The 27,832-nt window shown below is 41.8% G+C and overlaps 1 protein-coding gene across 3 annotated transcripts in view; it reads left to right on the forward strand.

The window, feature by feature from the left end:
* Glis3 (GLIS family zinc finger 3) overlaps positions 1 to 27,832 on the forward strand; it is a 426,372-nt gene that overhangs the window by 343,991 nt on the left and 54,549 nt on the right. For all 3 annotated transcript variants that reach the window (XM_052187691.1, XM_052187699.1, XM_052187709.1), the window contains one exon: positions 23,687 to 23,828. In XM_052187691.1, the coding sequence (XP_052043651.1) occupies positions 23,687 to 23,828 (142 nt within the window). The remainder of the gene's footprint in view (positions 1 to 23,686; positions 23,829 to 27,832) is intronic.

Consider the following 27,832-nt stretch of genomic DNA (forward strand, 5'->3'; position numbering starts at 1 on the left):
CCGAAGTTCTTTAGGTGAGAATTCTTTGTTTAACTCTGTACCCCATTTTTTAATAGGGTTGTTCGGTTTTCTGGAGTCTAACTTCTTGAGTTCTTTATATATATTGGATATTAGCCCTCTATCTGATGTAGGATTGGTGAAGATCTTTTCCCAATTTGTTGGTTGCCGATCTGTCCTCTTGATGGTGTCCTTTGCCTTACAGAAACTCTGTAACCTTATGAGGTCCCATTTGTCAATTCTTGCTCTTAGAGCATACGCTATTGGTGTTCTGTTCAGAAATTTTCTCCCTGTACCGATGTCCTCAAGGGTCTTCCCCAGTTTCTTTTCTATTAGCTTCAGAGTGTCTGGCTTTATGTGGAGGTCCTTGATCCATTTGGATTTGAGCTTAGTACAAGGAGACAAGGATGGATCAATTCGCATTCTTCTGCATGCTGACCTCCAGTTGAACCAGCACCATTTGTTGAAAAGGCTATCTTTTTTCCATTGGATGTTTTCAGCCTCTTTGTCGAGAAATGAAAAGGGAGACATAACAACGGAAACTGAGGAAATCCAAAAAATCATCAGATCCTACTACAAGAGCCTGTACTCAACACAACTGGAGAATCTGGAGGAAATGGACAATTTCCTTGACAGATACCAAATACCAAAATTAAATCAGGACCAACTAGACCATCTAAACAGTCCCATAAAGCCTAAAGAAATAGAAGGAGTCATAGAAAGTCTTCCAACCAAAAAAAGCACAGGACCAGATGGTTTCAGTGCAGAATTCTACCAGACCTTCAAAGAAGAGTTAACACCAATACTCTTCAAACTATTCCACAAAATAGAAACAGAAGGAACACTACCCAATTCCTTCTACGAAGCCACAATTACGCTGATACCAAAGCCACACAAAGATCCAACAAAGAAAGAGAACTTCAGACCAATTTCCCTTATGAACATCGATGCAAAAATACTCAACAAAATTCTTGCCAACCGAATCCAAGAACACATCAAAACGATCATCCACCATGATCAAGTAGGCTTTATCCCGGGAATGCAGGGTTGGTTCAATATACGGAAATCCATCAATACAATCCACTACATAAACAAACTCAAAGAACAAAACCACATGGTCATTTCATTGGATGCTGAAAAAGCATTTGACAAAATTCAGCATCCTTTCATGCTTAAAGTCTTGGAGAGAACAGGAATTCAAGGCCCATACCTAAACATAGTAAAAGCAATATACAGCAAACCGGTAGCCAGCATCAAACTAAACGGAGAGAAACTTGAAGCAATCCCACTGAAATCAGGGACCAGACAAGGCTGCCCCCTTTCTCCTTATCTTTTCAATATTGTACTTGAGGTACTAGCTCGGGCAATTCGACAACATAAGGAGGTCAAAGGGATACAAATTGGAAAGGAGGAAGTCAAACTATCATTATTTGCAGACGACATGATCGTCTACCTAAGTGACCCAAAGAACTCCACTAGAGAGCTCCTACAGCTGATAAACAACTTCAGCAAAGTGGCAGGTTACAAAATCAACTCAAGCAAATCAGTGGCCTTCCTATACTCAAAGGATAAGCAGGCTGAGAAAGAAATTAGGGAAATGACCCCCTTCACAATAGCCACAAACAGTATAAAGTATCTTGGGGTGACTCTTACCAAACATGCGAAAGATCTGTATGGCAAGAACTTCAAGACTCTGAAGAAGGAAATGGAAGAAGACCTCAAAAAATGGGGAAACCTCCCATGCTCATGGATCGGTAGAATCAATATAGTTAAAATGGCCATTTTGCCTAAAGCACTATACAGATTCAATGCAATACCCATCAAAATCCCAACTCAATTCTTCACAGAGTTAGAAAGAGCAATTATCAAATTCATCTGGAACAACAAAAAACCCAGGATAGCTAAAACTATTCTCAGCAACAAAAGAAAATCTGGGGGAATCAGTATCCCTGACCTCAAGCAATACTACAGAGCAATAGTGTTAAAAACTGCATGGTATTGGTACAGTGACAGGCAGGAGGATCAATGGAACAGGATTGAAGATCCAGAAATGAACCCACACACCTATGGCCACTTGTGTTTCCTTTTCAAGAATTGTCATTGATCTTTTCTAACTTTCTATGGAGAGTTTTATGTTGATTTAGTTTACTAATGGCTGTAACTAACTGCCAAATTAAATGTATTACAGATGGTTTTAGTGGCTTGTCCCTTTTCAAAACTTGATTTGCCATGTGGCTATTTACTCACAGGTATTTTCCTACAAATGCATTTTATAGTGGGTTGGTTTCAAATTTTGCCTCTTTGGAGATTAGACATTGAGTTTACAGTGGCCACCCTCCTGTACCCCCTACCCTCTACCCCCACGCCCCACCCCCCCACCCCCGTGTTGATTAATCTCTAACTGCTTTCATTAAGGCTTCTTCTCTCTGGCTGGCATCACCTTGACTCAGGTCTCGTGAAGGAACAAGAAAGGTTTTGGAACTGAGTCTGAATCTCATGTCTGTTCCTAGGGGAAATCCTCTCCGTCCTCTGATCCTCATACTCTCCTTAAAGAACCTATCTCCTCAGCCCTGAGCTATTGTGTGGTCAAAGTGAGTGGACTTAGTAAACATCTTGCACTTTGGAGCACAGGAACAGGGCTTCCTCCTTCCTCCTTGGCACCTTTGTTAAATACAAAGACTTCCTTATTTTAAGGGATCGAAGTACAACATTGACTCTCGCTTGGACCTGCTCATTGCAGGCCAGGATTGACCTCTACTTTCATCTTGTAAGAGTGGCATGTGCCTTCACTCTGTAGAGTACACTGGCACCAATTTCTTTTCAGATTTTGGGACCTGCCACACAAGCCCACAGGGATTCTCCCTAGGACCACTAATTTTTGGTGGTTAAAAAGCGTAGCTCACTGCCATGAATAGTCACCTCTGTCTACACTGCTAAGGTCTTTACTAGGCTCTGACAGAATAAAGCTGATGTGACAGTTAAGAGCTGTCTCCAGTGCCTGGGCCATCTCAGTACATAAGTGTTACTGTCTGTCCTGGAATAGTGTGAGTTTTGAGATGGTAGGGCAAAGAGCTCCTTCATATTTCCTCATCTGTGCGGAAGTGAATACAGAAATATCATCTCCTCTCAGAGTCATAGGAATCATCCACTCGATTTTTGTTGTTGTTGTTGTTGCTAAACATGATTTTAAATTGCAAATGTGCCCTGGCACAGATAAAGCTAGGGACCTAATTATCCCTAGGGTTTTCCCATTTCCCATCTTTACCTCAGGTGCCATCTTCTTCCACCCAGACCACAAAACGTGAAGTTGATCAGAGGGCTAAACATAATAAACACAAACTTGACACCATTAGTGAAAGGAACAGAGCTCTGATCCAAATGTCACTAATGGCACAGATCATTTCCCGGCTTCCCTCATGGTATACTGCTTCGAAAGTAAGGGAGAATAATAACTACCAAGCACCGTGTCTCCCACCTCACCTGGCATTTTCGTGCCTGTTGACATCTTAGTTCACCACAGCAATTTTACAAGGCGAATATGATGTCCCTGTGGCCTCCTGTAGGAGAAGACATCTAAGCCTTGTACAAGCAGTTCTTTCCTCAGAGTCATTAGGGCCCTCTTGGTGGCCAGCCCAGCAGGGCATCCAGATGAGACGCCTTGGTCCCTTTATATTCTGTCCTGCAGTCATGAGATCTGAGCTTCAGAGTAGTTTCATGGCTTACCAGGTACACGTTGGGCACAGGCAGCAGCCTCCAGCTGAGGTCTTCTGACCTCACATATTTAGTGTTCCTTTGATCCCCTCCACCATTCTATCTGTGGCTGTTTTCTCAATACAGACATTTTGTCACTTACTAACAATTTCTTGGCCTAATGATAACTCCCACATGTCCCAACATGGCCTACTTTTATAAATAGTGCGACAACCCTTCCCCAGAACTGTCTTAAGTACCACTGTAATTAATCTGTATCACTTATTATGGAATACGCTGGGACCCCCCCTAAGCATTCTCTACTTCCAAAAGTGTGCGTGGTAGACATCCACGGGTGTTGTTCCTCGGGTGCCATCTACCTCAGTTTTTTGACATGATGTCCCACCATTGTGTGATTTTTTTTTCAAATAGGCCAGAATGTTGTCTCGCACTCCCCAAGATTGAGGTTATAAGTATGTGCCATCATACTTGGCCTTAAAAACAAAAACAAAGAAATATAGTTTCGGGGGGGGGGTCATATTCAGGTCTTCGCAGTTTGCTAAGTGATTTATCCCTATCTCTACACTTGTTCCTTTTGATTAAGACAGAGACAGTCTCCTGTGGGTCCCTCTTACAGGGACAGTCATACACTAACTTCTCCCTAGCCAGGGCTAGAAGGATGTTTCGCCTACTAGAAACAGCACCTTCTTTTGGAGAAGAGTTGGGTTTAGTTCCCAGCACCCCCCATAGGAGAGCTTGCAAACATCTGAAACTCCAGTTCTTCAGGATTTCCTGCCATCCTCCAGCCTCCATTGGTATCCGACACACGTGCTGCACACGCATGCAAGCAAACCCTCATACACATCAAAAAGGAAACCAAGTACACATTAACAGGACTTGTATCGTGTTTCAAGTCCTCAGTTTTCTTTGGCCTTTTAACGGAATGCAGGTATCACATGCTAAACAGAATGTCAGTGGAGTGTTTGTAAAAGAGCAGCTCAGAGAACGCTTGTGTTCTCTTGCTTGGCAATGCCATACTTTCTTCTGGATTCCTTACTAGGCTTAGGACACATCCCCTGCCCTGGGACACACCCCCACCCTGACAGCATGCTTTCATTGGTATTACCTTTTGGTGACACTCCTGTGAGCTGCTGACACTATGAAGTCCTGGGACTTGGATATTTATGTTGGTTTGATTAAATTAACTGTGGCAGTGAAAAACCTCAGCCCTTCATTTCCTGCCTGGTATTTGCAATTTGGAATGGCAGTGCTGCATTTACGTGCAGTTTTGCTGTTTACATGGTGTTGCAACATTTGAGAAATTCCCAGAGACACTTAATCTCCCTTCAAACACTGGTTCATAAGTAAAGAACCATCTTATTATTGCAGAGTATTTCTCTGAGCCCCTGATGACTAATTTTGAGTTTGCATTGTTCCTCTTTAGATTGTCCCTCCACTGCCTTTTAATTTGAGTTTCCCTCTTAAACTTACCAATAAAAGGACAATGAAAAAATAGATTTTTTTGAAAAAGAAAATTCTTTCAAGGGCCATTGAACTTAGAAATACTTTCTCTATTGTTTTTCCTGAGGTCTCATTTAAAATATTTTATTAATGCAAAGAGGCATGCATTCAGGGCTAAGGACCAGTGAACAGTAACCATGACAACCAAGAAGCCATTTGGGACAAGGGGGAAGAAAGCAGTGGAGAGTAAGTGTTTTAATCCTTAACTTTAATCCCTTTGCTTCCTGTTCTCAAAATGAAATATAAATCAGGCACCATGCAGCACTGCAATTTTTCTGTGAAAGGGATGTTGGCAAAAGAGGATTAGTAATGGACAGACATGTCTAAGGAGTTTAATCATACAATTTGTTGTAAAACTTTTGAGACCACGAGTGACCGGTTCCTTTGAGTGGCGTCAATGAGAACCAACAAAACATACTTTGAAACTGATTAGAGAGTTGGCACAGGGGGACACCCCATTTCAGCTGTGGTAATGACATGAGAGACTGAGGAATTTGCTTGGTCCTTGCAGAAGGGAGGGAGAGGCTGGGGAGTCTCCCCAGTAGAATAGAAAGATTCTTTTGATCTTCATGGTCTGAGGAAAAAATGAAGTTGCTTGTATTCACATGCTACTGTTTTTTGAGGTGTCCTTGCTACGGGAGGTTCTGCAAAGGCCTGGGCCTTCCATTGTCTGCAGACCTGGGGTTCTGTGGAAAGCTCACACTTGAGATTCCTTGGATAGAAAACCTCCTCAGGATAGTGCTTTAGTTCTTAACTGTCTCTACTTTAAAAAAAAAAAAGTGTGTGTTGTGTATGTGTGTTATGTATGTGTGTGGACATGTGTGGACACACATACATACCACAACACATCGTGCATATGCAAACTTGGTTCATAGCATGTATGGGTCCTGGGGATTGAACTCTTGATAACCAGGCTTAGCAACAAGCTCTAAGACTGATGAGTCATTTTCCATGCCCAGTTGCCTCTGCCTTTGATTTTAGTATTGTCTTCTAAATAAACCAAAAGATGTGTACTTCTTTTTTTCTGATTTCAAAAAACAAAAGAACTCGATTATCTTTCTTTTTACTTTTTAAAGTCAGATTTAAAACTTTGGCTCTCACACTGACTTGAAATGTTGGTTTTTTTTGACTCCTCGGTCTTCCTTCCTTCTACAATGTAGAATTACTGGGAAAGCAAGGGAAGTGAAATATATATATATATATATATATATATATATATATATATCCTTGATACATTTATTTCTAGCAAACTGAAAGTTTCCATCACACAGGGCTCTTTGCAGAGATCTGAAGTAGCTATAACTTGAGCTAGCTTCCTGTGGTGTCAGAATGTGAAATTACTTCCAATAATAGCATCTTCTCAGGGGGGTGCTGATAATTATGATAGACAGGCAACATGAGGCCCGGAGCATTGGTGAGTGGAGTTAGACATGGAGGACCGCTGAGTTTAGAGTTCCTTGTAGACGTTGAGAACCAAAGCACATGTGGTGAAACCTGCCTGGGACAGGGCCTGTGGTGGGGAAGGAGACTTGAATCCCATTCTCCAGAGGAACAAACCCGTAAAAGGTCACTCACACTTGTTCCTGCTTCCTTTTCTTTATTGGGACTTCTTTCTAGCTGTCTGTCTGAGTCAGTGAAGCCATTGTTGCCTAAGACATTGACTGTTGTTCTTACAGTACGCATAGCCATGTGCGGTCCTCATTCTCTTTCCCATCCTGCCCTAGAACTTGCTTGCTTATTTAATCATCATCTTTGGGTGCATTTATTTTCTCAGAGCAGAGATTGAGCTAATTGCAAGTGGTAGGTGAATGATAAGAAAAAAAAAAGAAAGACAAAAAGCTATCATCTCTCCCAAAGAAAAGTAGATTCTCAGCATGAAGATGGCTAAGCAGGAGCCTCCAAGACCAGAGGAAGTCTCTAGAGAAGTCTGCACCCTGCCTGGGTTCCAGCAGAGATTACTCTGTGTCAGACATCCTTTCAGATGGTTCAGAAAAAGAGCTTCATTTTACTATAGCACCAAAATATCGTGAGGTCAGCACAGTAGACAGGGCAAGCAGGGAGGGAAGAGCTGGTCAGCACGGTGCTTGCTGAGCATACTCGGCTATTTTTAGCAGAGTTTGTCTATCCATTCACAAAAATAACCTCATTGTCATTCTTCCCTTGACAGCATGACCTCCAGGGTGGTAGTGAGATAAGCAGTAAATTTTAAGACTGACTGTGTAGCCTTAACTACCGGGGTTATGGCTCGGTCAACATATTGTGAGTTAGATTTTCAGCTGAGTAGACTGTCAGAAAAGGGGCTTGAATTTAGAGTTTAGTGCTCCCTTGCCTTGAAATTCCTGTGCTGTGCTTATCAAACACATGCTAGACACTGAATCTTTAATTGCAAGGTAGAAAATTGGATTTGCTCCCAGTCCTTCCAGATGAACGAGATATGAAATACATGTATAAATGGAATGATTTAGCATTTCCCGATGGATGGGTTGCTCATTTGCACATTCTGAGAAGCAACGTATAGATTGGAATAGTTAAATTGTCTAGGGAATTTAGATGATTTCACATATAGAACACAACTTAGTGAAATTAGGCATGAATAAAAACTGACTCTTAACAAGAACCAACTCCCCCAAATATTTGGATTTTTAAAATTTCTGTTAAGAGTTCAATTGGTTATTGCCTGATTTATTCTCAATTGATTATTGAAAGGAGGATGTTAGCACTGCCTTGCCCAGTTCTTTCCTTTGCTATATAAACATCTGGTTCAGTCTTCCTTTAAGGCTGGCCCTGGAGAATAAGGATAGATTAATGAACTCTTCACCGCCATTTACTGATTTGTTTTCCCCTCGTTATTTGCATATTTGTTCCCCAAACATTGTTCTAGGACACCACTTATATTTTAAAAATAAGAGAACATAGCACCAAGAGACATAGTTTACAGCAACTTCTTTTCCCTTCTGTGATATGTAAGTGACAAAAACGATCACAGAATGGAAAGATTCAGAAAGACTAGAAGGGAGCAGAGGCATGGATTCTCTTCTGTAAATGAACTGAAGAAGGAGGAGGAGATCTAACTTCGGAGAATATGCCAAGTAGCCGTGTAAGAGCATACGGGAAGGGGGTGCACACGGGGGAAGTGTGTGTGACTGGAGGTCAAGAGTGAGCCCCAGATGAGAGTGAGCAGGGTTTACAGAAGAGCACCTTGGTTCTCTTTGACCAAGGTCATGAGTCAGGAGGCCGCATCAGTAGGGAGAGCTGCTCCTTAGAGCACGTGAGTTTGGGTGGTAGGTAATGTTTGGCAGAAAAATTCCCTAAGGGATTTATCGGTGCTGGGGAAATTTAAGCTGACGTGAGTGTGGGAGAGATGGAGGGCCTGAAAGCAAGAGCGTTCCACTGAAATGACAGCCTTCAATTTTTAGGAGTAGGCATTTGAAAATTGCCCAAACACTCATGTGCAGTATAAATCAGCCTCAGATCCTTTTCAGCCATCCCATTTTTATTACATGAAAGGAAGGGGGTGGGGAATACCCAAGATCCTAGGATCTTTGTAGCTCTTCCCTCCCCACGCTTCCTAGACTAGCTCAGGCAGGCGCTGCAGTCAGAACTCAATTCAAGGGAAGACAATGCAGAGCTGAGGAGATGGACAGGGGAAGTAATTACTAGATCCTGGCTGCTTTAATTAAGCTCTAAGAATACTTGAAGGGAAAGAAAACACTACACTTGAAGAGAGGAGATAGAATGTGTGTGGTCACATCCGTGCAGCAAGCCTGTGTGGGAGCGATGTATAAAGCTATGGAGGAAGTCATCCCTACTCTTGCTCAGAGTCTTCACAGCTCCGCGGCTAGGCCCCAGGGCTGCAGGAAGATGTTGCCTTCACAACTTCCATATTAATACTTCCCTGTTTACATAGTAAAGAATCTAGCGGCTTTCGGCTCTGTGTCCTGGATTTGAGCTATGTCTCACGGTGAAGCTTGACTCAGATTGTGAGACAGGCTTTGGACTCTACCCATTTTTGAGCAACTCAGGAGGAAATGTATTTACAGATGGAGCAATGTAGGGGAAAGCCCACAGCTCCATGCTTTTGTGTTTGAAACATCTGTCTGAACCTCTGTGTACCACCTCTGTGAGGCCTAACAGTAGAGAGTGGCACCGCTGTTTGTAAAATAGGATGGAAGTCAATAACGTTAACATCACTAGAATGTTCTGGAATTGGTTTGTTAAACAGATCTAGTTTCTAATATATTTCTTAATCTCTTCTAAGAGAGTGAAGACTAGCTCTATTTTCTTATAATCATCCAGGGTGACATTAATCCTCAGAAAGAGTGTTCACATCTTGGTTGGACGCTCTTTGACCTTGGCCAGGGTCTGAGGTTACGGCCCCACTGTTTAGAAACACAGGTATTGCCCTTAACATTTTTAACTGCTGCTGCTGCTGCTTTCTGAGCAGAAACAGTAACTGTAAACAACTCTAGCAGTTATGTGAAGGCCACACTGTAATAATCCTTCAGAATTAGTGTCACCGCCCCTATGTACAGAGGAAAGTCCTGAAACCTTATGAGGTCAAGTATCTAGCCAAAGGTGGGCTGAGGTAAAACTTGAACTTGGAATTGTTTGACCTAAAGTTTCTGTTATTTTTCTTTGTCATGGCTCTAAACTGTCAGAAAAGAAAAACTGGTAAATAGACAGTGAAAGAGATCCAAAATCTAAGCAAGGGAGGAAAAAAAAATAAAGAGTAAATGTTAGGGATCTTAGGGATTTCCAATATAAATAATGCTCTAATCATCACAGGAATGATTAGTTGAAATGGCAGTTTTCACATCTTGACACTGATTATTGATTGTGAATTGTCTCTGCCACCCCTTGCAACAAGTTTATAAGCTGAAACTTGGGCTGGAGGGACAGCTCAAGGTGGAGGTGCTCACCACCAAACCTGGATATCTGGGTTTCATCTCCGAGCCCCATGCTGGGAATAGAGAGCCTGCTCCCTACAGTTGTCTTCTGATCTCCACAGGCACAGGTCCTGAGGCACATGCACTCATATCACATATGTATATATCAGGTTCCCTGACTGTCCCTATCATATAGAGAACACTAGTCTTAAGAGATAGTGAAAAATCTTTTCACCACTGTCAGACATTTCCTAAGAAAGAATATGAATGTCCAAGCTGGGTCCAAATCGGAGTCCAGACCCCACATTCAGGTTAATAGATGGCAGAAAGGAAAAGTGTTTCTTTGAATGGTAACATATTGTTCATTGGGCATAAGCAGTTTCTTGTTTGTTTGTTTGTTTGTTTGTTTGTTTTTAGATGATCCCGTTCTTCATCAGAGATGTCATCATTGTTATTGCCAGAGAATGAGTGCATTCTAGTATTCTGCAAAGGGCAATGGAAGGAGAGTGGGCAGCTGGTAGGCTGTTGAGTTAAATGAAACACAACTAATGCTCCAATCAGCCAACAGCAATGGAGCAGGTGTGATTTCCAATATAAATAGTGCTCAAAAACAAAGACCGTTGTACAGAAGAAAAGGTCCAAGGTGCTGATTGGACGCTTGACTTACACTGTGTCAGAAAGTCGGCTAGGGCAGGGAACTGCGTCAGATTGCGGACCTTTTATCTCTTAGCCCCAGCATAGCATTACAAGGTAATGACTGGCTGAGACTCTGAGGAATGAATGAGCAGATGCATAGCCAACCTTGGCTTTTGCAAAGGTGTTGTCTGTTCAGGTGATGCAATAGAGGAAATAGGAACTGTAGAAAGTTGAGAACAGGGGTTACATTGACTTTTGAGCCTCTGCGACTCAGACAGCCAATTCAGTGTTCCCTCTGGGTATTGTTTAGACAGAGATCCAGTTTTAAGAAGAAGTAGAGTGGTGAGTGGGACAGTAAGCTACGTGGAGGAGTCTGTACCGACACTTGTACACCTCATGTGATGTTCAGCACTTCCTGTATCTATCTCAGTTCTTAAAGCAAGCAAGGCAACTGTGATATCCTTATTTTACAGAGAGGCAACTGCACTCAGTGAATATGCCTGCATGGGAATGGCAGGCACTGGGCCAGGGTTTGTTAAGCTACATGGCTACACCAGTGCCTACTTCATCCTTTGATCATTATTTAAAAATAAATCATGTTCAGCCTGTAGAAGAAGTATTAAGGTGCAGGCAGATGTTGACGCTTGAGCACAGCCCATCAGGACTAAACTCTGCTGCCCTATAGCATTTTTTGAAGCTTCTCAAATATTAGAAACATAAAAGTTAACTGTGGGCAAAGTCATTCTGTGTGTCTGGGGGCCAAGGAAAAGAATAAGTCCCAGTGGGTAAATAACATCAAGTAAAATTGATTCACTCACTTATTCTCATTGTTTGTCTGTCTGTCAGTCAGTCTCTCTCACACTCATTCTCTCTCTCTCTCTCTCTCTCTCTCTCTCTCTTTCTCTCTCTCTCTCACACACACACACACACACACACACACACACACTCACTTTAATGCAGGCTACAAAATAAAGTGTTTTCGTGAGATATTTCCATGCCCATGTGCCTTCCTGTGCTCTAATTATTCTCCTCCCCTCCCCGTTGACTTTCCCAGTGTCATCCCTAATGGATATTCCCCGTCTCTGTCTGTCTGGTTCCCTCTTTCCCGTAAATGCTCCTCATTTTTGCTTTCACTTAAGATACATTTCCTTATCTGGGCGGTGGTGGCACACACCTTTAATCCCAGCATTTGGGAGGCAGAGGCAGGCGGATTTCTGAGTTCGAGGCCAGCCTGGTCGACAAGAGTGAGTTCCAGGACAGCCAGGACTACACAGAGAAACCCTGTCTCGAAAAAACAAAAAACCAAAAAAATACATTTCCTTACTGTCTTTTTCCTCTCCTTTAAAATCAGTTCGTCCTCTCTCATGATCCTTTTTCCAGTTTCATGACCTATGCATGTGCATACACACACACACACACACACACACACACACACACACACACACACATTCTAATGAATATGCCAGTTGATCAGTAGAGGTTATTGAGTGGTAAGGAAGTGAGTTCCCTTCCTTCAGAAGGATTTAGGCAGAGGCCAAACTGACTGATGCCATGGGGGCAGTAGTACTTTGCAGTTTAGTGCTGTAAATGATGCTTAATTTCAGTTATCAGAGGATCAGTTCTTCCGTTGTACTGGTAACATTTCAGTGCCTACTACTCACATAGAACCAGTAGATGCCAGTGAGGTGACATAGAATGTCTGATAGCAGTGTAGAGCTAACAGGGAGGATTGTGAGACCCCAGGATGTTGTGCTCAGAAACCTGTGTATGATTCTAATCAACCAGTATTTAAATCACTTATATCTGTGGGCATATTAGAAATGTTTTCTCATGGCATTAAGGCATATACTTAGTTGTTTATTTTGGTATATCCATCTGTCATTGATGGGTACAATTTTGCGCCTTACCATTCATTGCCTCCCAGAGCTTAGGCTGCCTGACTGGGCAGACCCATTTCCTAAACTTCATTCAATCTCACTTCTTTTCCTCCTTGCAAATTGGTCATCCCCAAAGGAAACAAATTTGATAGCAGATTGTTGGAAATTAATTACCTATGATATGCAGAGCCACTTCATGAATGTCAGTGTCGAGGAATTCCCTAGAGATGGAACTCTCACATTCAACTGAAAATTAATTGTAATTAATATAATAGGTTAATTCATTGTAATTATTCTTAAGCCTTTTGGCAATGAGCTAATTCCCTGAGATCCACATTGCTCAGAGTGTCAGAGAGAACACTTGATAAGAATGTTCTGGCAATAAACCTTAAGCCTCTAGAAAAAAGCAAAACTATTTGTCTTTCCTTCTGGCTGGGTTTCTTCAGAAACATATTTTGGTGGCATTTGAGTTCTGGAGAACAAAGGAATCCTGACAAGGTGATGCGTAAATATGCCTGGCTCAAGTGGACTCTGCTCACTGAAGAAAGAGAGCACAAAAAGCCTTTGATTGTGCCTGGTTTTCTTTGGAAGTATATCTAGTTCAGGCTCACAGACTGCCTGTGCTCCTGGGATAAAAAATAATGGAACTGCAAATGACAGAATCTGGCCTTTTCCCCATCCTGATTATTTCCATTTGATTCACTTAATCTTGGGTGATTATTCAATACCGTCTGAAACAAACAAAAGAAATGACGGGGGTAGAGTTCCTGTCCCATTTGAAGAGCTATGAACATCAGCAGAATAGTCTCGAACATACAAATACAAAATCACATCTGACTGCGCCTTGTTTTTCTGTATTAGGAAGAGTTACTGTGTTGTGAGGGAAACAGCTCAAGTTCCCACACACAGGAAGCATGTCAAGCTGTGATGGGTGACATCATTATTAAAGTTGAAAAACAATCGTTTGGAACAAGTATTTCATAATGTGAAGCTGTGCAGAAGCTAAAGAGACACGGTGTTTATTTATACAGATTAAATACAAAAAGTAAACCCTAAAGTGGTTTTTAAAAGAAGACTTTTTAACACTGACTCACAGAGAGGCCTCATGGACTCAGAGCTGTCCTGTGTCATCCTACTGTGACCCTGAGCCTGATACAAAGTTTGCAAGTAGCAGTATACAGGCAACTCTTGATAGTTCCTGAGATCTAGATCAGGCTTTAAAAGGCCCCAAAGAGCCATGCATGTTAACGGTGCCATTTGGGAGGTGGGAGAAATATTTAGCAGGTCAGCTTAGGGAGATCTGTAGGAAAGGAGGGGAAGTGGTGGGTTGGGTTCCTGGATTAAGCATCTTTCCTGCTTCCTGGAGAAACTGGTAAGCTATTTGTTCAGTAGGTGTTCCTGACTGTGTGCTGCCCTCACTAGGGGCCTCAAACAGTAGACTGGTTATCCCTTCTTAGAAACATTTGCCTTGATTTCTTACCGGTCCTTGAGGTAATGGAAAACTAACTGACACACATATTCTTGGTATATGGGAAGAATATATACAGAAGAGAAATGTATCCACGCATTCTTGTAGGTACTACTGATTGGCTCTAGGAAGTCCTGAATGAAACAACACTGAGTTTTAAGTGTTTCCTAAAATGTTTCTTAGAAGTCTGCTATGAGCCAAGGACTCAAGTGCCTCCCACAGTTCAGGAGAGAAGCAGGGAGGAGGCTAGAAGAGTCCTGATTGAGATGGCCTCCTCAACCATGAGATGTGGACTATAACTTACATCACAGGATTTGTCCCATTTCAAAGTGAAGAGTGTGGCAGACCTGTGGTAGTTGCTGGTTGTTGGTACCAAGTACGGAGACTGGGTGATGGTTACGTCACAGCAGAGGTGGGATGTAGCACAGTTCCAGGCACAGAACTCTCAGGGGATTTGAATGGATTGTCAGAAGTCTCCCCAACATGTTTAGTTTCATGCGAATCTTTGGAAATTTTCTATTTGAGAATAAAATAAGACATGATGTCATTGTGTATTTACATCACAAATCAGTAGAGCTAGTGTCACTTCCTTAAATGCAGTATTGAGGCTCATGTTCGCAAATCCAGTTGACAGTCAGTGGCTGGTTTTCACAATACTAATGACACATTGTCCTGTGCTATGGGTTTCAAAACCTTGAGGCATGCCGTCAGTAAGGCCCTTCTGAAGTTCAGTTGCAGACACCGAGTACAAGACCCAGTATTACAGGATTATGGATAGCAGATGCCACAGCCCTTCCTCTCTCCCTCTGCCCTGGGTGCTTGAGGAAAGAGTCATCTTACCAGTGTTTGTTTGCATATTGGAGAAGCCAAGGACCCCATAGTTGCTCCTTCCATGGAGTTGGAGGCCTCAGAAGTGCCAACCTGAAGACCTGAAAGGTTCCTAAAGAGCCACTGGTCTTCCTTCCACATTGGAATTCACAGAACCTGCAGTCTGATGGCAACAGAAATGGATTCCTAAGCAACACTTGTCAATGCACTCAGACCTCTGTTACACTGTGCTTTGGTGGGAGGTGCCACTCACTCTAAAGGAAGGTCTTAACTCTCCAGTTAATCCTTCTGGGAAATGTCCTCACAGGCCTTCCTGAAAGTATGTCTCTCAGTTGATTTCTTGCCTATTCAGGTTGACAGTCAAGATTAACCATCACAGGACCTGTCCTGGATTCCCCTATTATATTGTATCAGATTCATCCTCACCTTCCAAATAGAAGCTGGCCATTCTTCAACACCTCTTACTGCAGCAGAAATTCGATTGGAATGGTGTAGCAGCTACTCCTTAGCAGTGGTGTGTAACAGCGCCCCCCTTAGCAATTCTGTTTTCAAACAGTTTTCACATATCCACAGTACAAGACATCCGTCTTGCCTTCCTGCTTGCCCTCTTCCATAGTCTTGCAATAACCACACAAATCAAACACTAAATTTTGATATTTCTGTAGGCCTGTACCCACTTGAATCCTGGCCATTTCTCCGACCCTGTGCCACAAACCCTTCTTGTTCTATGTCTCACTCCTCTCTTGTGACTGTTTTCAGGATTATCAACTGCTTTCCTCTTCACAAATACTCAGATGTACATCTGGCCTTCTCACTGTTTTTGTTCTCCCTATTAACTTGGGGAGGGAGCTGTCTCCAAGAGCTGGAGGGAAGCTATGGAAAGAGGAAGAAGAGCCTAGTGAGTGACAGAGAAACACAGAAAGACATTCCTAGGTTAGCCCTAGCCAAGGTCATCTTATCTCAGGGTCAGAATGTCAAGATAATAGTGCCCCTGTATGAGAGCTGGGGTTCTCATTCAGGAGGAACAGACTTGATGCCTTCAGAAGGACCACTGTGTGTATTCTTAGGATGAAGTGGTAAGGATGGTGTCTTAGTCAGGGTTTCTATTCCTGCACAAACATCATGACCAAGAGGCAAGTTGGGGAGGAAAGGGTTTATTCAGCTTACACTTCTGCATTGCAGTTCATCACATTATCTGGAACTCAAGCAGGGTTGGAAGCAGGAGCTGATGGAGAAGCCATGGAGGGATGTTCCTTACTGGCTTGCTTCCCCTGGCTTGCTCAGCCTGCTCTCTTATAGAACCCAAGATTACCAGCCCAGGGAAGGTAATGCCCACAAGAGGCCCTCCCCCCGGATCACTAGTTGAGAAAATGCCCCACAGCTGGATCTCATGGAGGCACTTCCCCAACTGAAACTCCTTTCTCTGTGATAACTCCAGTCTGTGTCAAGTTGACACACAAAACCAGCCAGTACAGATGGTGACTATCAGGTAAATCATACTTGTGGTACTAGACCACAGCAGGAGTAGGGAAAGAGACAAGAAAATCTGAGCAGAAGTGGTCCATTCCATTTATTACCTCTTTCTCCGGTCCGAAGTAAGATCCTTTTCCCTACGCGGCATGATGTCAGAAATATACAAGTGTAAGAAAATGTGTCTAGGACATTATTAGAAAACCTTGCATCAAAAGTTGCTAATGGGCTCCTGGATAAACTGGAAGAGAATCACAAGAGGAAGGGAGAGGTGTGTGTCTTCAGTATGTGGTAAGGGAAGGGAGAAGATTCTAAGAACCTGGTTCTTGGAAGTGCATACTGGCAGGTAAGGAGTTAGGAAGGAAGGCTGGCAGGATGGTCATTGACACACAGAAGTGGATGCTTCAGTCCTGTGACAGAGTGATGGCCCTTTGGCCTATGAGTCCTTCTCCTCCTTCTCCTCCTCCCCCTTCCTTCTTCCTTCTCTGCTTCTTCTTTTCAGTAAAACCTGGTTCCTTTTGCTCTTTCACTAACTGAACATGGCCCACTCAACTTGTAGAAGATAATCTCTTTCATGAAGGTCATCTGTCAGTGGACATGGACCATGTCTGCACAGTCCTTTCACAGAATCAATTAGACTCATGCAGGATGGAAAAACTGGGGCTATAGCTGAATCAAATTGGCACGAAGCACTAACTGTTATGGACCTCTACCTCACAGAACCTGTGAGCTCTCAAACAAAAGCTTTGGAGACTATAGATTTAAAAGAAACAAAAAACAAAAACAGATGCTGAGATAAGTTCCTGGTAACAAGATGGCAAAAACTCTGTAAGACATTTTATTGTACTAAGATAGAAACCTAACACCTTGGTGAGGTTTGCAAGGTCCTTCACACTGAGCAAGTCCCTGAACAACCTCAGATCTTACTGCTTCTCCCAAATACCCACGCTGTGTGCACTGGCATCTTCTCACCATTTCCTTCCAGAGCACTATTTATTAACTTCATAATCTATAATGCAACCCTTTGGGTGAGAATCTTTGTCCTAATGGTTATTGTGTTTCAAGTACCTAACATGGCCCCTGGTGTATTTTGGAGGGCAAAGAAAGGTCTGCGTAGTGAATGAGAAGGCTACATACAGCAAGGTCATTTTGTAGAACCCATGTTGTCTTTTGAAGACAACTAAAGCAATGGTTCCGGGGAGCCATTCACATTGTCCATCCAACACAGCAGACCTTCTGAAGAGAAGAATTAATGATCAGTAGCTTCAAATCTCTCCTTTATCCAAACAGAGCAGTAAAGACTCTGGGGTTGGGGGTGGTGGGCAGGGCTTGGTCAGTCCTTTGCTGTTTCCCAAGAACAGCATTAAGCTTTGTAGAAATTTTCAATTTTTTTTATTCATGTAAAGCAGTAGGAAGATATATTGTTTTCAAGAATTGAACCTCACACAGCATTTATCTCTTGTGAGTTTTGCAGAACTCAAGAATCTTTTTTATGATAATTAGTACCGGAATTAATGATTGCTTTCCACAGTAGATAACACCAAACTTCTAACGTCCAAAGGTCTCAAGGAGTCTTCTCAGAAATTTTTCAAGGTGTTTCATAAGATGCAAAGCAGAGCGGCCTCCCCCAAGTTGGCTGAATTATTTTCCTAGCATCTGTCTATCCAGTGACTGGAAAACAATCCCCATCTTTGTCTTTATCTTCTCCTCCCTTGACCTTTCCTGAAACCTGCTAATTAGAGGTCTGAAGCTTGTGTTTCAGTGAAAAAAAATGCTTTTAAATCATAGCGAAGCAGAGAAGATATGGTGATTTTAACTTCTACATGAAAGGAATATTATTATATTTTTATCTGTCCATCTCCATAATGCATTTTCTCTTTCTATAGCCAGAAAATGTCTCTCTCTGCTCATTAGGATTCTTAGAGACCAGCAATGTTAAAAGGGTCATCCCTGGACTATCTCCACCTGGGAACTTGGGAATGCCCCGAGGGAGTTTCTGACCTGTGCCATGCCAGAGTATATTCACTGATGATCCTGCCCAATTAAGCTGTGCCCTGTCTCTTTTTCATATGATTCTAGAAACTAAGATGTTGTTGATATAAACATTAGGAAGTTACTTTTTATGAATACTTGAATTTTTCATTTCCACCTAAAACTGTATTAGATTGAAGGATAGCCCCCCAAGAAATTGGACTATGTCTTCCTTCTATTTCATTTCAACCTGGAGGCTCCTTTCCTAGACTATAGATCTGGGATGGATATATAACTGCTCATGACTCGGTATTCACATCTAACCTTCCTTTGGAAATTCTGCCTAATGTTCTGAGGCTTGTTTAATTTAAGAAGCACTTTTTAGAACCATGCCTAATCCTAGAGAAAACTAAATTAACTCTCACCACAAAGTCGTATGGAATCACGCCGCTGGAAAACATGAATGTCTGTTGCAGCTAAGAAAGATTGCCTGTGTCTGATGCCAGGATTACCATGGCCATGAAATTCGTTGGAATGATCTCACTGGTACTGATAACTGGAAAACCCTAGAGTGGTGGGTAATCGAAAGCAGAGAACATTCACTTCTGCCCTTAGTAGAACATGTGCATCCCAGATCACATTTTAATGATAGAAGATAAATTAAAAGTGATGACCAGAACTCATTCTAAGCCCTGATTTTTTTTTCCAGATTTTCTTAAGCAGCATGTGTTAGGTTCATAAGAAAATAACAAGCATATCTTCCAAAGGCCCTAAGAGGGCATAGGCAGTTTGGTCAGAAGGTTCAAATGCCAAAGCTGAGGACAGTGTAATGAGTTCACTGCTGTGTGAGCTAGATGCCCCTTCCCCATGGCTTTTCTCCCTGGGTTGCCTTAACACTCTTGTCTACAGTCTGGGTAGAGATTTGCTCTCAACTGAGATCTAAAAAGTACCATTTTGTGTGTGCATGCATATGTGTCTTGTCTGTCTGTCCTTCTCATTGATATAAAAAAATAATTTTGTAAAAAAAAAAGAGGTTCATGTAGCTCACCATTTTTGAGACCTTAATGTTCAGGCACCATGGTGGCCAACTGAGGGCCCCTTGGGCTGTCACATGGTAGATGGTTTCAGAGTGGGAAGCACATGTTAAAAGGGTACACAAAATCCAGAGACTGATTGAGGGTTCGGCTTCCTCTCATTTTCTTGGGAATTAAATTGGGGTCCTACAGGTTCTCCCTTAATCCCCTATGAGGACGACGTGATCCCAGGCCTAACCAACTCCCACTAGGCTCCACCTTTGAATGCTCCCTCTAGATCCCCTCCATTTCACACTAGCAGTCTAGCTGGCTCTGAACTCAGAGACAAAGAGGGTTCCATACGGTAGCAGTCTGTGCCCATGTATGTTCAGTTCAAAGTCTCTGTCAGTGTCTGGTGATACTTATCATTTAGCACTGCAGACGAGAAAGCTACAGTGTGCAGCAGTTGCCAACTTCTGCATTGCAAACATTTTCACCATGACCAGTTTCAAGCGTTCTGAGTGACGTCATCAGACGGTGGGAAAGAGGCATTCTTGAATCAGCACATTGATTCTAGTTTGCCATTGCAATGTAGAGAATTTAGAAGGCAGGAGAAGATTGCGAAAGTAGAATATATAATTTCATAATGTTAGGGCTATAAGCAAAACTCAGCTTTAATATAGTATTACATTTCCAATTCATTTTGTTTAGGTATAATATTACATTTCCAATTCATCAATACAAACTTTTGATTTATGAACACTCAATTTCATTGATTTAATGTATGAATTTAAGTTGTCCTAATCATGGACATTTAAGAGTATTTCCCAGTCTTTTGTATTGCTGTAAAGCATTAGCTATGAGTAGGAGAATGCATACATGTTTCTTTGTCCTTCATATTTCTGCCTATTTCCATAGGACAGGTTGAAGGATCAAATTATTTGATTATGGGTTTTAAAACCTACTCACTAATGCCCTCTAGAAATTTTGTACTAACATACCTACTAAAAAAAAAATCTATGAATTTCAACCTGTGACATCACTACCACAGATTCTTTTGTAAAGGATTTGATGATTGACATATTATTTCTAATTTTTGTATGTATTGGTCTTACTGTATGAATGTTTGGTCTGTGCGTATCTGTACCATGTATGTACTTGGTGCCCACAGAGGTCAGGTGTCAGATCCCTTGGGACTGGAGTTACAGATATTGGGAACCACCATGTGGGGTGCTGGGAACTGAAACCAGGTCCTCTGCAAGATTAGCATGTGTTCCTAGCCACAGAGCCATATCAGCTCCTGATAAATCAGTACTAAGGTCTTTCTTGGCAAGTGTAGTAAATATTTTTTAAATATTATGTGTTTTATTGAAAAATAAGATACGTAGCAAAACCTGAATTGCTTTTATGAAGACATTTCCAAAATCTTTTTTCTAGGTTATGATTACATCATGTCTTCTTCCTTTTCATCCTTCCAAAGCTTCCCATATACCAATTTTTGCTCTTTTTCTAATGTTTGGCCTTTCTTTTTCATTAATTGATGTTACATGCATAAAATATATATATTTTTAAATGTACCACTTTCAGTATAATGTTACATGTATGTATGTATGTATGTATGTATGTATGTATGCATGTTTTCAGCGCTGACCATTTGTTATTGAATAACCAATGAGTGTACCTTCCCTGGAGAAGACAGATTCTCCCACTCTCTACAGTCCTTAATTACCTATAGTTTGATATGTAGGGTTGAGACCTCAGGGGATTCCCCCATCCACTTTGGCATGTTTATTGGTGGTGTCTTTGTTCAGCTCATATCTAGGCAGTGAGCCCTGATGGATATAACGACTGATATTAATAGGAAACAGTCTCACAGCAAATTCCCCGAGCCTCACAATCTTTCAGCCCCCTCTTCTGCAGTGTTTCTTGAACCTTAGATGTGCAAGCACTTTATCGATGTAGCCAATGGTCCTGGACTCCACAACTCTGCATTTTGATTGGTTGTGGTTTTCTGTAATGGTCTGTGTATTGCACAGAGAAGTTTCTTTGATAAGACATGAGGACTACTCTTACCTGTAGGTACAAAGACAAATGTTTAGATTATTGTAGGGATTATGCTGGTTTAGTAAAGTGATGGTCGTAGGTTCTCCTCCAACATCTGACTTCACTAGCACTTGAGTTTCTTGTATTGCTCGTGGTATCCCTCTTGAGTGAATCTTAAGTCCAACTAGAGAGCTGTTGGTTAACACCATAGTACCCTTAGGGTTATAATGACAAACATCACTGTACCCTTAGGGTTATAATGACAAACATCACTGTACCCTTAGGGTTATAATGCCAAGCAGTTGCTTTATGTGCCTTATCATTTTTAAAGCTTTGAGAAGTTCATACATACATATGGACTTCATGTCTACCACCAACTCCTCCCATGCCTGCCTTCTTCACCAGCCCCGTGGACTCATAGCCTCCAGTTCTGTAATTATTGTTGCATATGCATCACCCCTTTTAGTTCTTCTTTTCAACCCTTTTCCTAGATGAAGAAGGCCCAGTTTGTAACAGTTTCCCATGTCAAGACTTTGTACACGCCTCTGTCCCATTTCCCTTAACATTGTCTAGCTCTGTTCCTTGGACTCCCCGAGTGCCAGCCTTACCACTCTGCTGGTTATTCAGACACATAGCACGGCCAGCAGGCTCCCCTGGCCTTCAGCTCCTATTCTCTGGGGCATCTGGCTTCACTTCTTCACAATTGTATTAGCAATTTTCACCCCAAGATGTGTTTTTTTTTCCCTGCTCATTATCTGCAACTAGACCCCACACGCCCTCATGACCTCTCTTCTCTTCCCTTTCTCTGGCGTTTAGCATCATCTCGTTTGTATATCTATTTTAATTGTTTATCATTATCTCAGAAAATGTCAGAGTTTATAAAGACAGAGAATGTTCCCAGGGTTGAGAGGGGCATAGCAGTTGTCAAAGAGATAACAATACTCTAACACTATATCTAAAGACTTTTTACGTTACCTTTATAAAATCAGTTTATACATGGTTTTTAAATACTGAAGACAACCATTTGTGATAGTTCGAAGAAAGGCATTACTAGATAGTTAAACACTGTTTTAACACAATTAGGTTAGTATTTTTATGTCACCAAGTGTTCCATTATGATGTTTCATTCAAGTTAAGTTTACAAAATTTGTGTCTGTAAAGATACTGGGGATGTGGGTGCCTCAATTCATAAACTGATGGCTTTGCCAGTCGGGAGGACCTGAGTTCAACCCCTAGCAGCCATGTAAAAAGTCGGGTGCAATGGTACACACTTGTAATCCCAGCCCAGGAGAGATGGAACCAGGAGAATTCTTGAAGCTCGCTGGTTCTCAGTGTAGGCTGATTGGTGAACTGCAACCCAATGAGCCCTGTTTAGAGGAGCTAGTCCTGATGACTCCAAGGCCTACACACATGTGTAAATACATTCGTATGCACACAGACACGGGTAGACAAACACACACCTTTGCACAAACAGAGGTGCACGCACACACACACAGATGCACATGCACATACACATGTACACACACATGCATATACAAGCACACATTCACACAGAGACACACAAAAACACTCCATACACACATGCATATACCAGCATATGCACTTGTATAATTGAACATCCATGTGTTATAAAATGCATCTGGTAAATTTTTACTTACAGTACATTTTAACCCCAGTTTGGTTAAATTTTTACATGTGACTCATACATAAAATTGATTTTGCTATATGTAAATAAATGGAAATGTAAAGTCCTATTTCACATGTAACTAAGTATTGGGGTTTGTTGTTATTGTTAGTGGTTTTATCTGTTCTTTCAATATATTTAAATTTTAGCTGGAGTGTTTCTCATATGTTTCTAAGGGTCAAATCTCAGTAGAGTTTTCTGATTATTTTTGTGGCAGAATCTCTGTGCTTACAAGTTCTTTGTTGCATGGGCAAAGTCTGTTAGAGCTTGGTTTTGCCATTACCACATCTTTTAAGTAGACATTAAGTGAACAAATAAATAGGAACATACTAGGAAGCTGGGTTCCCAGAAGTGGACCTATCAAGGCCTTAGGGTCAAAGCTACCTGCAGCCACGTATTTTGTAAAGTGAGTGCCCTCCAGGTGCTAGGGCCAGAAAACTGACCCTTCTGTTGGCTTTGTGTTCCACTCCTGCCTGTCTTCCCCATGGATGCTTGATAAATACTTGTGGCTCGAATTACAGAAACACATAGGGGAGAGAGCCTTTCCAGACAGATGTTCTCAGGATCAGCCTTCTCTATTTTGTTCTCTTTTCTCCTTTCAGCTCCGGTCTAGCACTGAGCTCCACCCAGATCTCCTCACAGACTGCCTTGCAGTGCAGCCCCTGCAGCCAGCCTCTTCCCCCAGAGACACTGCTGATCGCACCGTGGGACACTCCCCTGGGCCGGGTCCTGAACTCTATTCAGGTAAGAAGCACCATCAAATCTTGTTCCTGAGAACCATCTGCTGTGTCTGTGGTCTGTAGTTCTTCTCCTATGCTAGATTCGCAAAGCAGCCCTTCTTTTCCCTCATGAAAAACAAGGTTAAATAACACGTTAATTCATCTAGCTCTGGACTTCTGCCAGATGTTAGGAGCACCACTCCTCCCAGGAAGCCTAAGCTTATTGAGTTGGACTCAAAGGAAATGGTTGGCCCTGAAGCAGGCAGCAGACTACGTTCTAAATGGAACAGTGGCTTCTAAATGGGACAGTATTGATCACCTTTCCAGTTTGATTGGAATTCCCAGGTTGCTATAAAAACCTTCACATTACTAAAGCAACCTGTACGTGTATCTATTAATGTCTCCCAACCAAAGGGAGAGGACTAGAGGACACTCGAGATCTCCTGTCTTCTACCTGGGTTTCAATCGTAGGTGACCCTATATTTAGAAAATTGTAGGTTGCAACAAAAAAGGAAAGACTATGCTAATGCAGAAAGAAAATTCAGTTTTTCTTGCAGTTTGGGTGCATTTTCTAGACTCTATGGTGGTGAGTACTTGAACAAACACACTTAGTTTTATTACTTTACATGCAGAAAATGCTTGCTGTGAGCCATCTGAAATCCAGCCGTATTTGCACCACATTCTAGACAATGAGATGTTTCCATTTTTCGGTGACTTGCAAATCTCACTCCTATTTGTGTCTTAGTCCATAGCCAGATTGGCAGCCTGCTCTCTTTTTATTTTTTTTTCTTTTGAGAAGTACTAATAAGGCATAGACTGAAGAATTTACTGATACATTGCAGTGGCATAGGAGGAAGACGTGCTTGTGTAACTTTGTAAGCTTGATGGTTCTCAAGATGATGCAGTACAGAAAGAAGAAAAGGCCATTAGAACGTCATTTCAAGAGCATCAGTTATCAGAGTAGTCGAAATCACTGTGGGCCAGCATTAAGGTACCTTTAACAGTTGCTTAGGGACTTTATCTTCGAAACAACATAACCTCATCTCTTTCAAATCCAGAGAGATTGATTAAAACTTACTTGAAGGGCTGACCAAATCTTTAAGAGATGCAAAGATACATCGTCAGATGCATGTGGCTGCTGCAGGACACCAGCAACACTGAAAGCCTCTGTATTTGACCTAAGTGAAGAAACATGGTTAGCTTTTGTTTACTGGGAGCTTTTGATTTGCACATTGCTGGCACACGAACATTTATTCTAACAACACTAAATGAAACACATGCTGAGGAGGGTTTTAAATTGTGGCCTTTATTTTCTCACTGTTGGAAGATTCCTGGGCTCCTCAGGCCTATTGCTGAGTGGGCCCCAGGGACAGGGCAGTAGTGAGAAAGCCCTGAAGATGGATCTCTTCTATTTTGTTTTTCAGAGACTATGGCCTAGGTCAGTATGGAACCCCAGGTGGTTTATTGAGGATCTGTTAGACTCTTTGACAGCAAGTCAAAATGTGAATGCCACGTCTAAGGATCAGTATACACATATAGGATCGGTATAAATCTGAGCTCCTATGAGGTGCTAATGAAGTAGGCAAGTCTAAATTTCTGAGTTTGCAGCAGTATGGACCAAGTGAACCTGTGCTGGCTTAGCGGAGGCTCCAAACACAAACAAAGGATGTCATAGGCAGATGATCTGACCCATGTGTGTCCACAAAAGCATTGGCTCCCTCTAAAGCATGGCTGAAACTGTGGTCTCAGTGTGAGCTGATCGTAGTGAACCCATAGTCTCAGTCATGAAGACTTGGTGCTAGACATTAGAATCATCCTCTCAAAACCAAAATCCCTGGGACTTGCTCAGAACTGCCAATCAGTGAGGCTAAAGCTACACATGAAGGCTGTCATGTGACCCAGAGATGAGGCCCGCTTGCCTTCTCTTCACTACCCCTCCAGTCCACCCTGATGACAGATACCCACTCAAGAGATGCTCCTGACGATACAGGCCTTTGCCGGAGATGGTAGAGATAGTCAAGTCCCACAGAAACTACTATGAAATGGAAAGCTATTGCAGCAGAAACCAGAGAGACCTTCAAGAATGAGGGGATTTTATTGGTACTGATTCTGTTGTGTTATAAAGTAATCTTTATGTTTAGAGCTAGTAAGTCCTGTTGAACTGTTCAAATTTTAATGTAAATTTAAGCTTTTTAGGGGGACAAAAGCTTTCTGTTCTGATAGCATATATAAGCATGAATGAAAGGAAAAATAAAAATTAATTTATAAGGTTTTATATTGCTAGGAGAAGGGAGCTTTTCTTCTGCGATAATATCAGTTTTTGCAATAAACAGCACTGTGTTAGCATGCTTTATGAATAGTGTTTCATTTTAGTGTAATCTCATGTTACATGTTTTAATATACTTTCTACATTCTTAAATTGAGTATATTTGCTGTCTTTGGATAGCTTCTTAGAAAGTTGTAAATGTTAGACATAAGTTTCTGTAAAAGAGCCTCCCATGGTCTCTTTTCATAAAAACTGGTTGTTAATTTACGAGGTGTTCATTAGAGGCCTCTAAACTAACACACAAGTTTCCCAGTAGATTAAACTTCATAGGAGAGAGATGTAAAAGATGAACATAATTCTACATTAAAGTCTTTGGAAAGACACAGAGCATTGTAAAACGCATAACTATATCTTGCATTATCTTTGGAAATACTGTTTTGCTTATAATTTACAAAGGAGAGAAACTTTGGAATGCGGTAGACAGAAAGGAATGGAGACTAAAGGACTATGTAGGAAATGTCTGACAGTGCTTCTCTGATGCCTCTCTTGATGGCTTCTCAAGCTGTCTCCTGAATCCATAACACTTGGCCAACCTGAGAGTCCTGAAACCTTTGGGGGGGTGAAGGACCCTTTCATAAGGGTCACATATCCGCTGTCCTGCATATTGGATATTTACATATTACATTATGATGCATAATAATACCAAAATTACACTTATGACATAGCCATGAGAATAATTTTATGGTTGGGAAGGGGTGGTCACCACAATATGAGGAACTGTATTAAAGGATCACAGAATTAGGAAGGTTAAGAACCACTGTTGTAAGCCAGGCAGTGGTGGCGCATGACTTTAATCCCAGCACTTGGGAGGCAGAGGCAGGTGGATTTCTGAGTTCAAGGCTAGCCTGGTCTACAGAGTGAGTTCCAGGACAGCCAGGGCAATCCTGGAACAAACCCTGTCTCGAAACAAAAACAAAAACAAGAAAGGGAACTACTGTTATAGAGCATCTGCTATCTGTGATTGTGACTGTAGGAGCAAACCTCATGTCCTCTGTGGACTTTAATGTCCTTAATGTAGAGTTTTGTCCTCCCCATCCCTGAGACTGTCCACCAGTGTGTTTAAGGTCAGCAGAAGGCCTTGTGAAAATGCAGTTTCCTTAGCATACCCCTGGATTCTACAATTCACTAGTTATGAACAAAACCAAGTTTTTGAATTTCTGCCAGATCATTCTATGTGGAGCGCTGTTGATCTTAGTACCTCTGGAATCCATTGTTTTGACTCACAATATATGGGGATGTGGCTTCTACCGAGAAACCAATGTGAATGTGTAGAGGGCAGGCACAGTATGAGTCTGCACTGCACATGGGTTACTCACTGTGGAATCCTTTAAAGGGCATGCTTGATTTCTGGGTTTTGGTGTTTTGTTTTTTGGGGTTTTTTTTTCCAGTTAAGAGTGAGCTTTTATTATACACACTCCATTAAAGCAATTTAAAATTTGGGTTTCCAGGCAGCACTGGTCACACTGACATGTATGAAGCTGTTACAGTTGTTACTACCCTTATATGTTTGCAAACTGCTAAATTGGGTTTTTATCGTTGTCGTATTCCCTTGTACTCTTGCTGGGTTCTCATGCAAGATTAAGCTGAATCACTCACTTTTCCAACATACACAAGTGTTTGCTGTAAAAAAAAAAAACATGTTTCTGCATATGAAAAAGCAGTTTAATTCATAAGAACTAGAAGTTACAAAACGCTCCAATTCC

Source organism: Apodemus sylvaticus, chromosome 1, assembly GCF_947179515.1.
Source record: "Apodemus sylvaticus chromosome 1, mApoSyl1.1, whole genome shotgun sequence".
NCBI lineage: Eukaryota > Metazoa > Chordata > Mammalia > Rodentia > Muridae > Apodemus > Apodemus sylvaticus.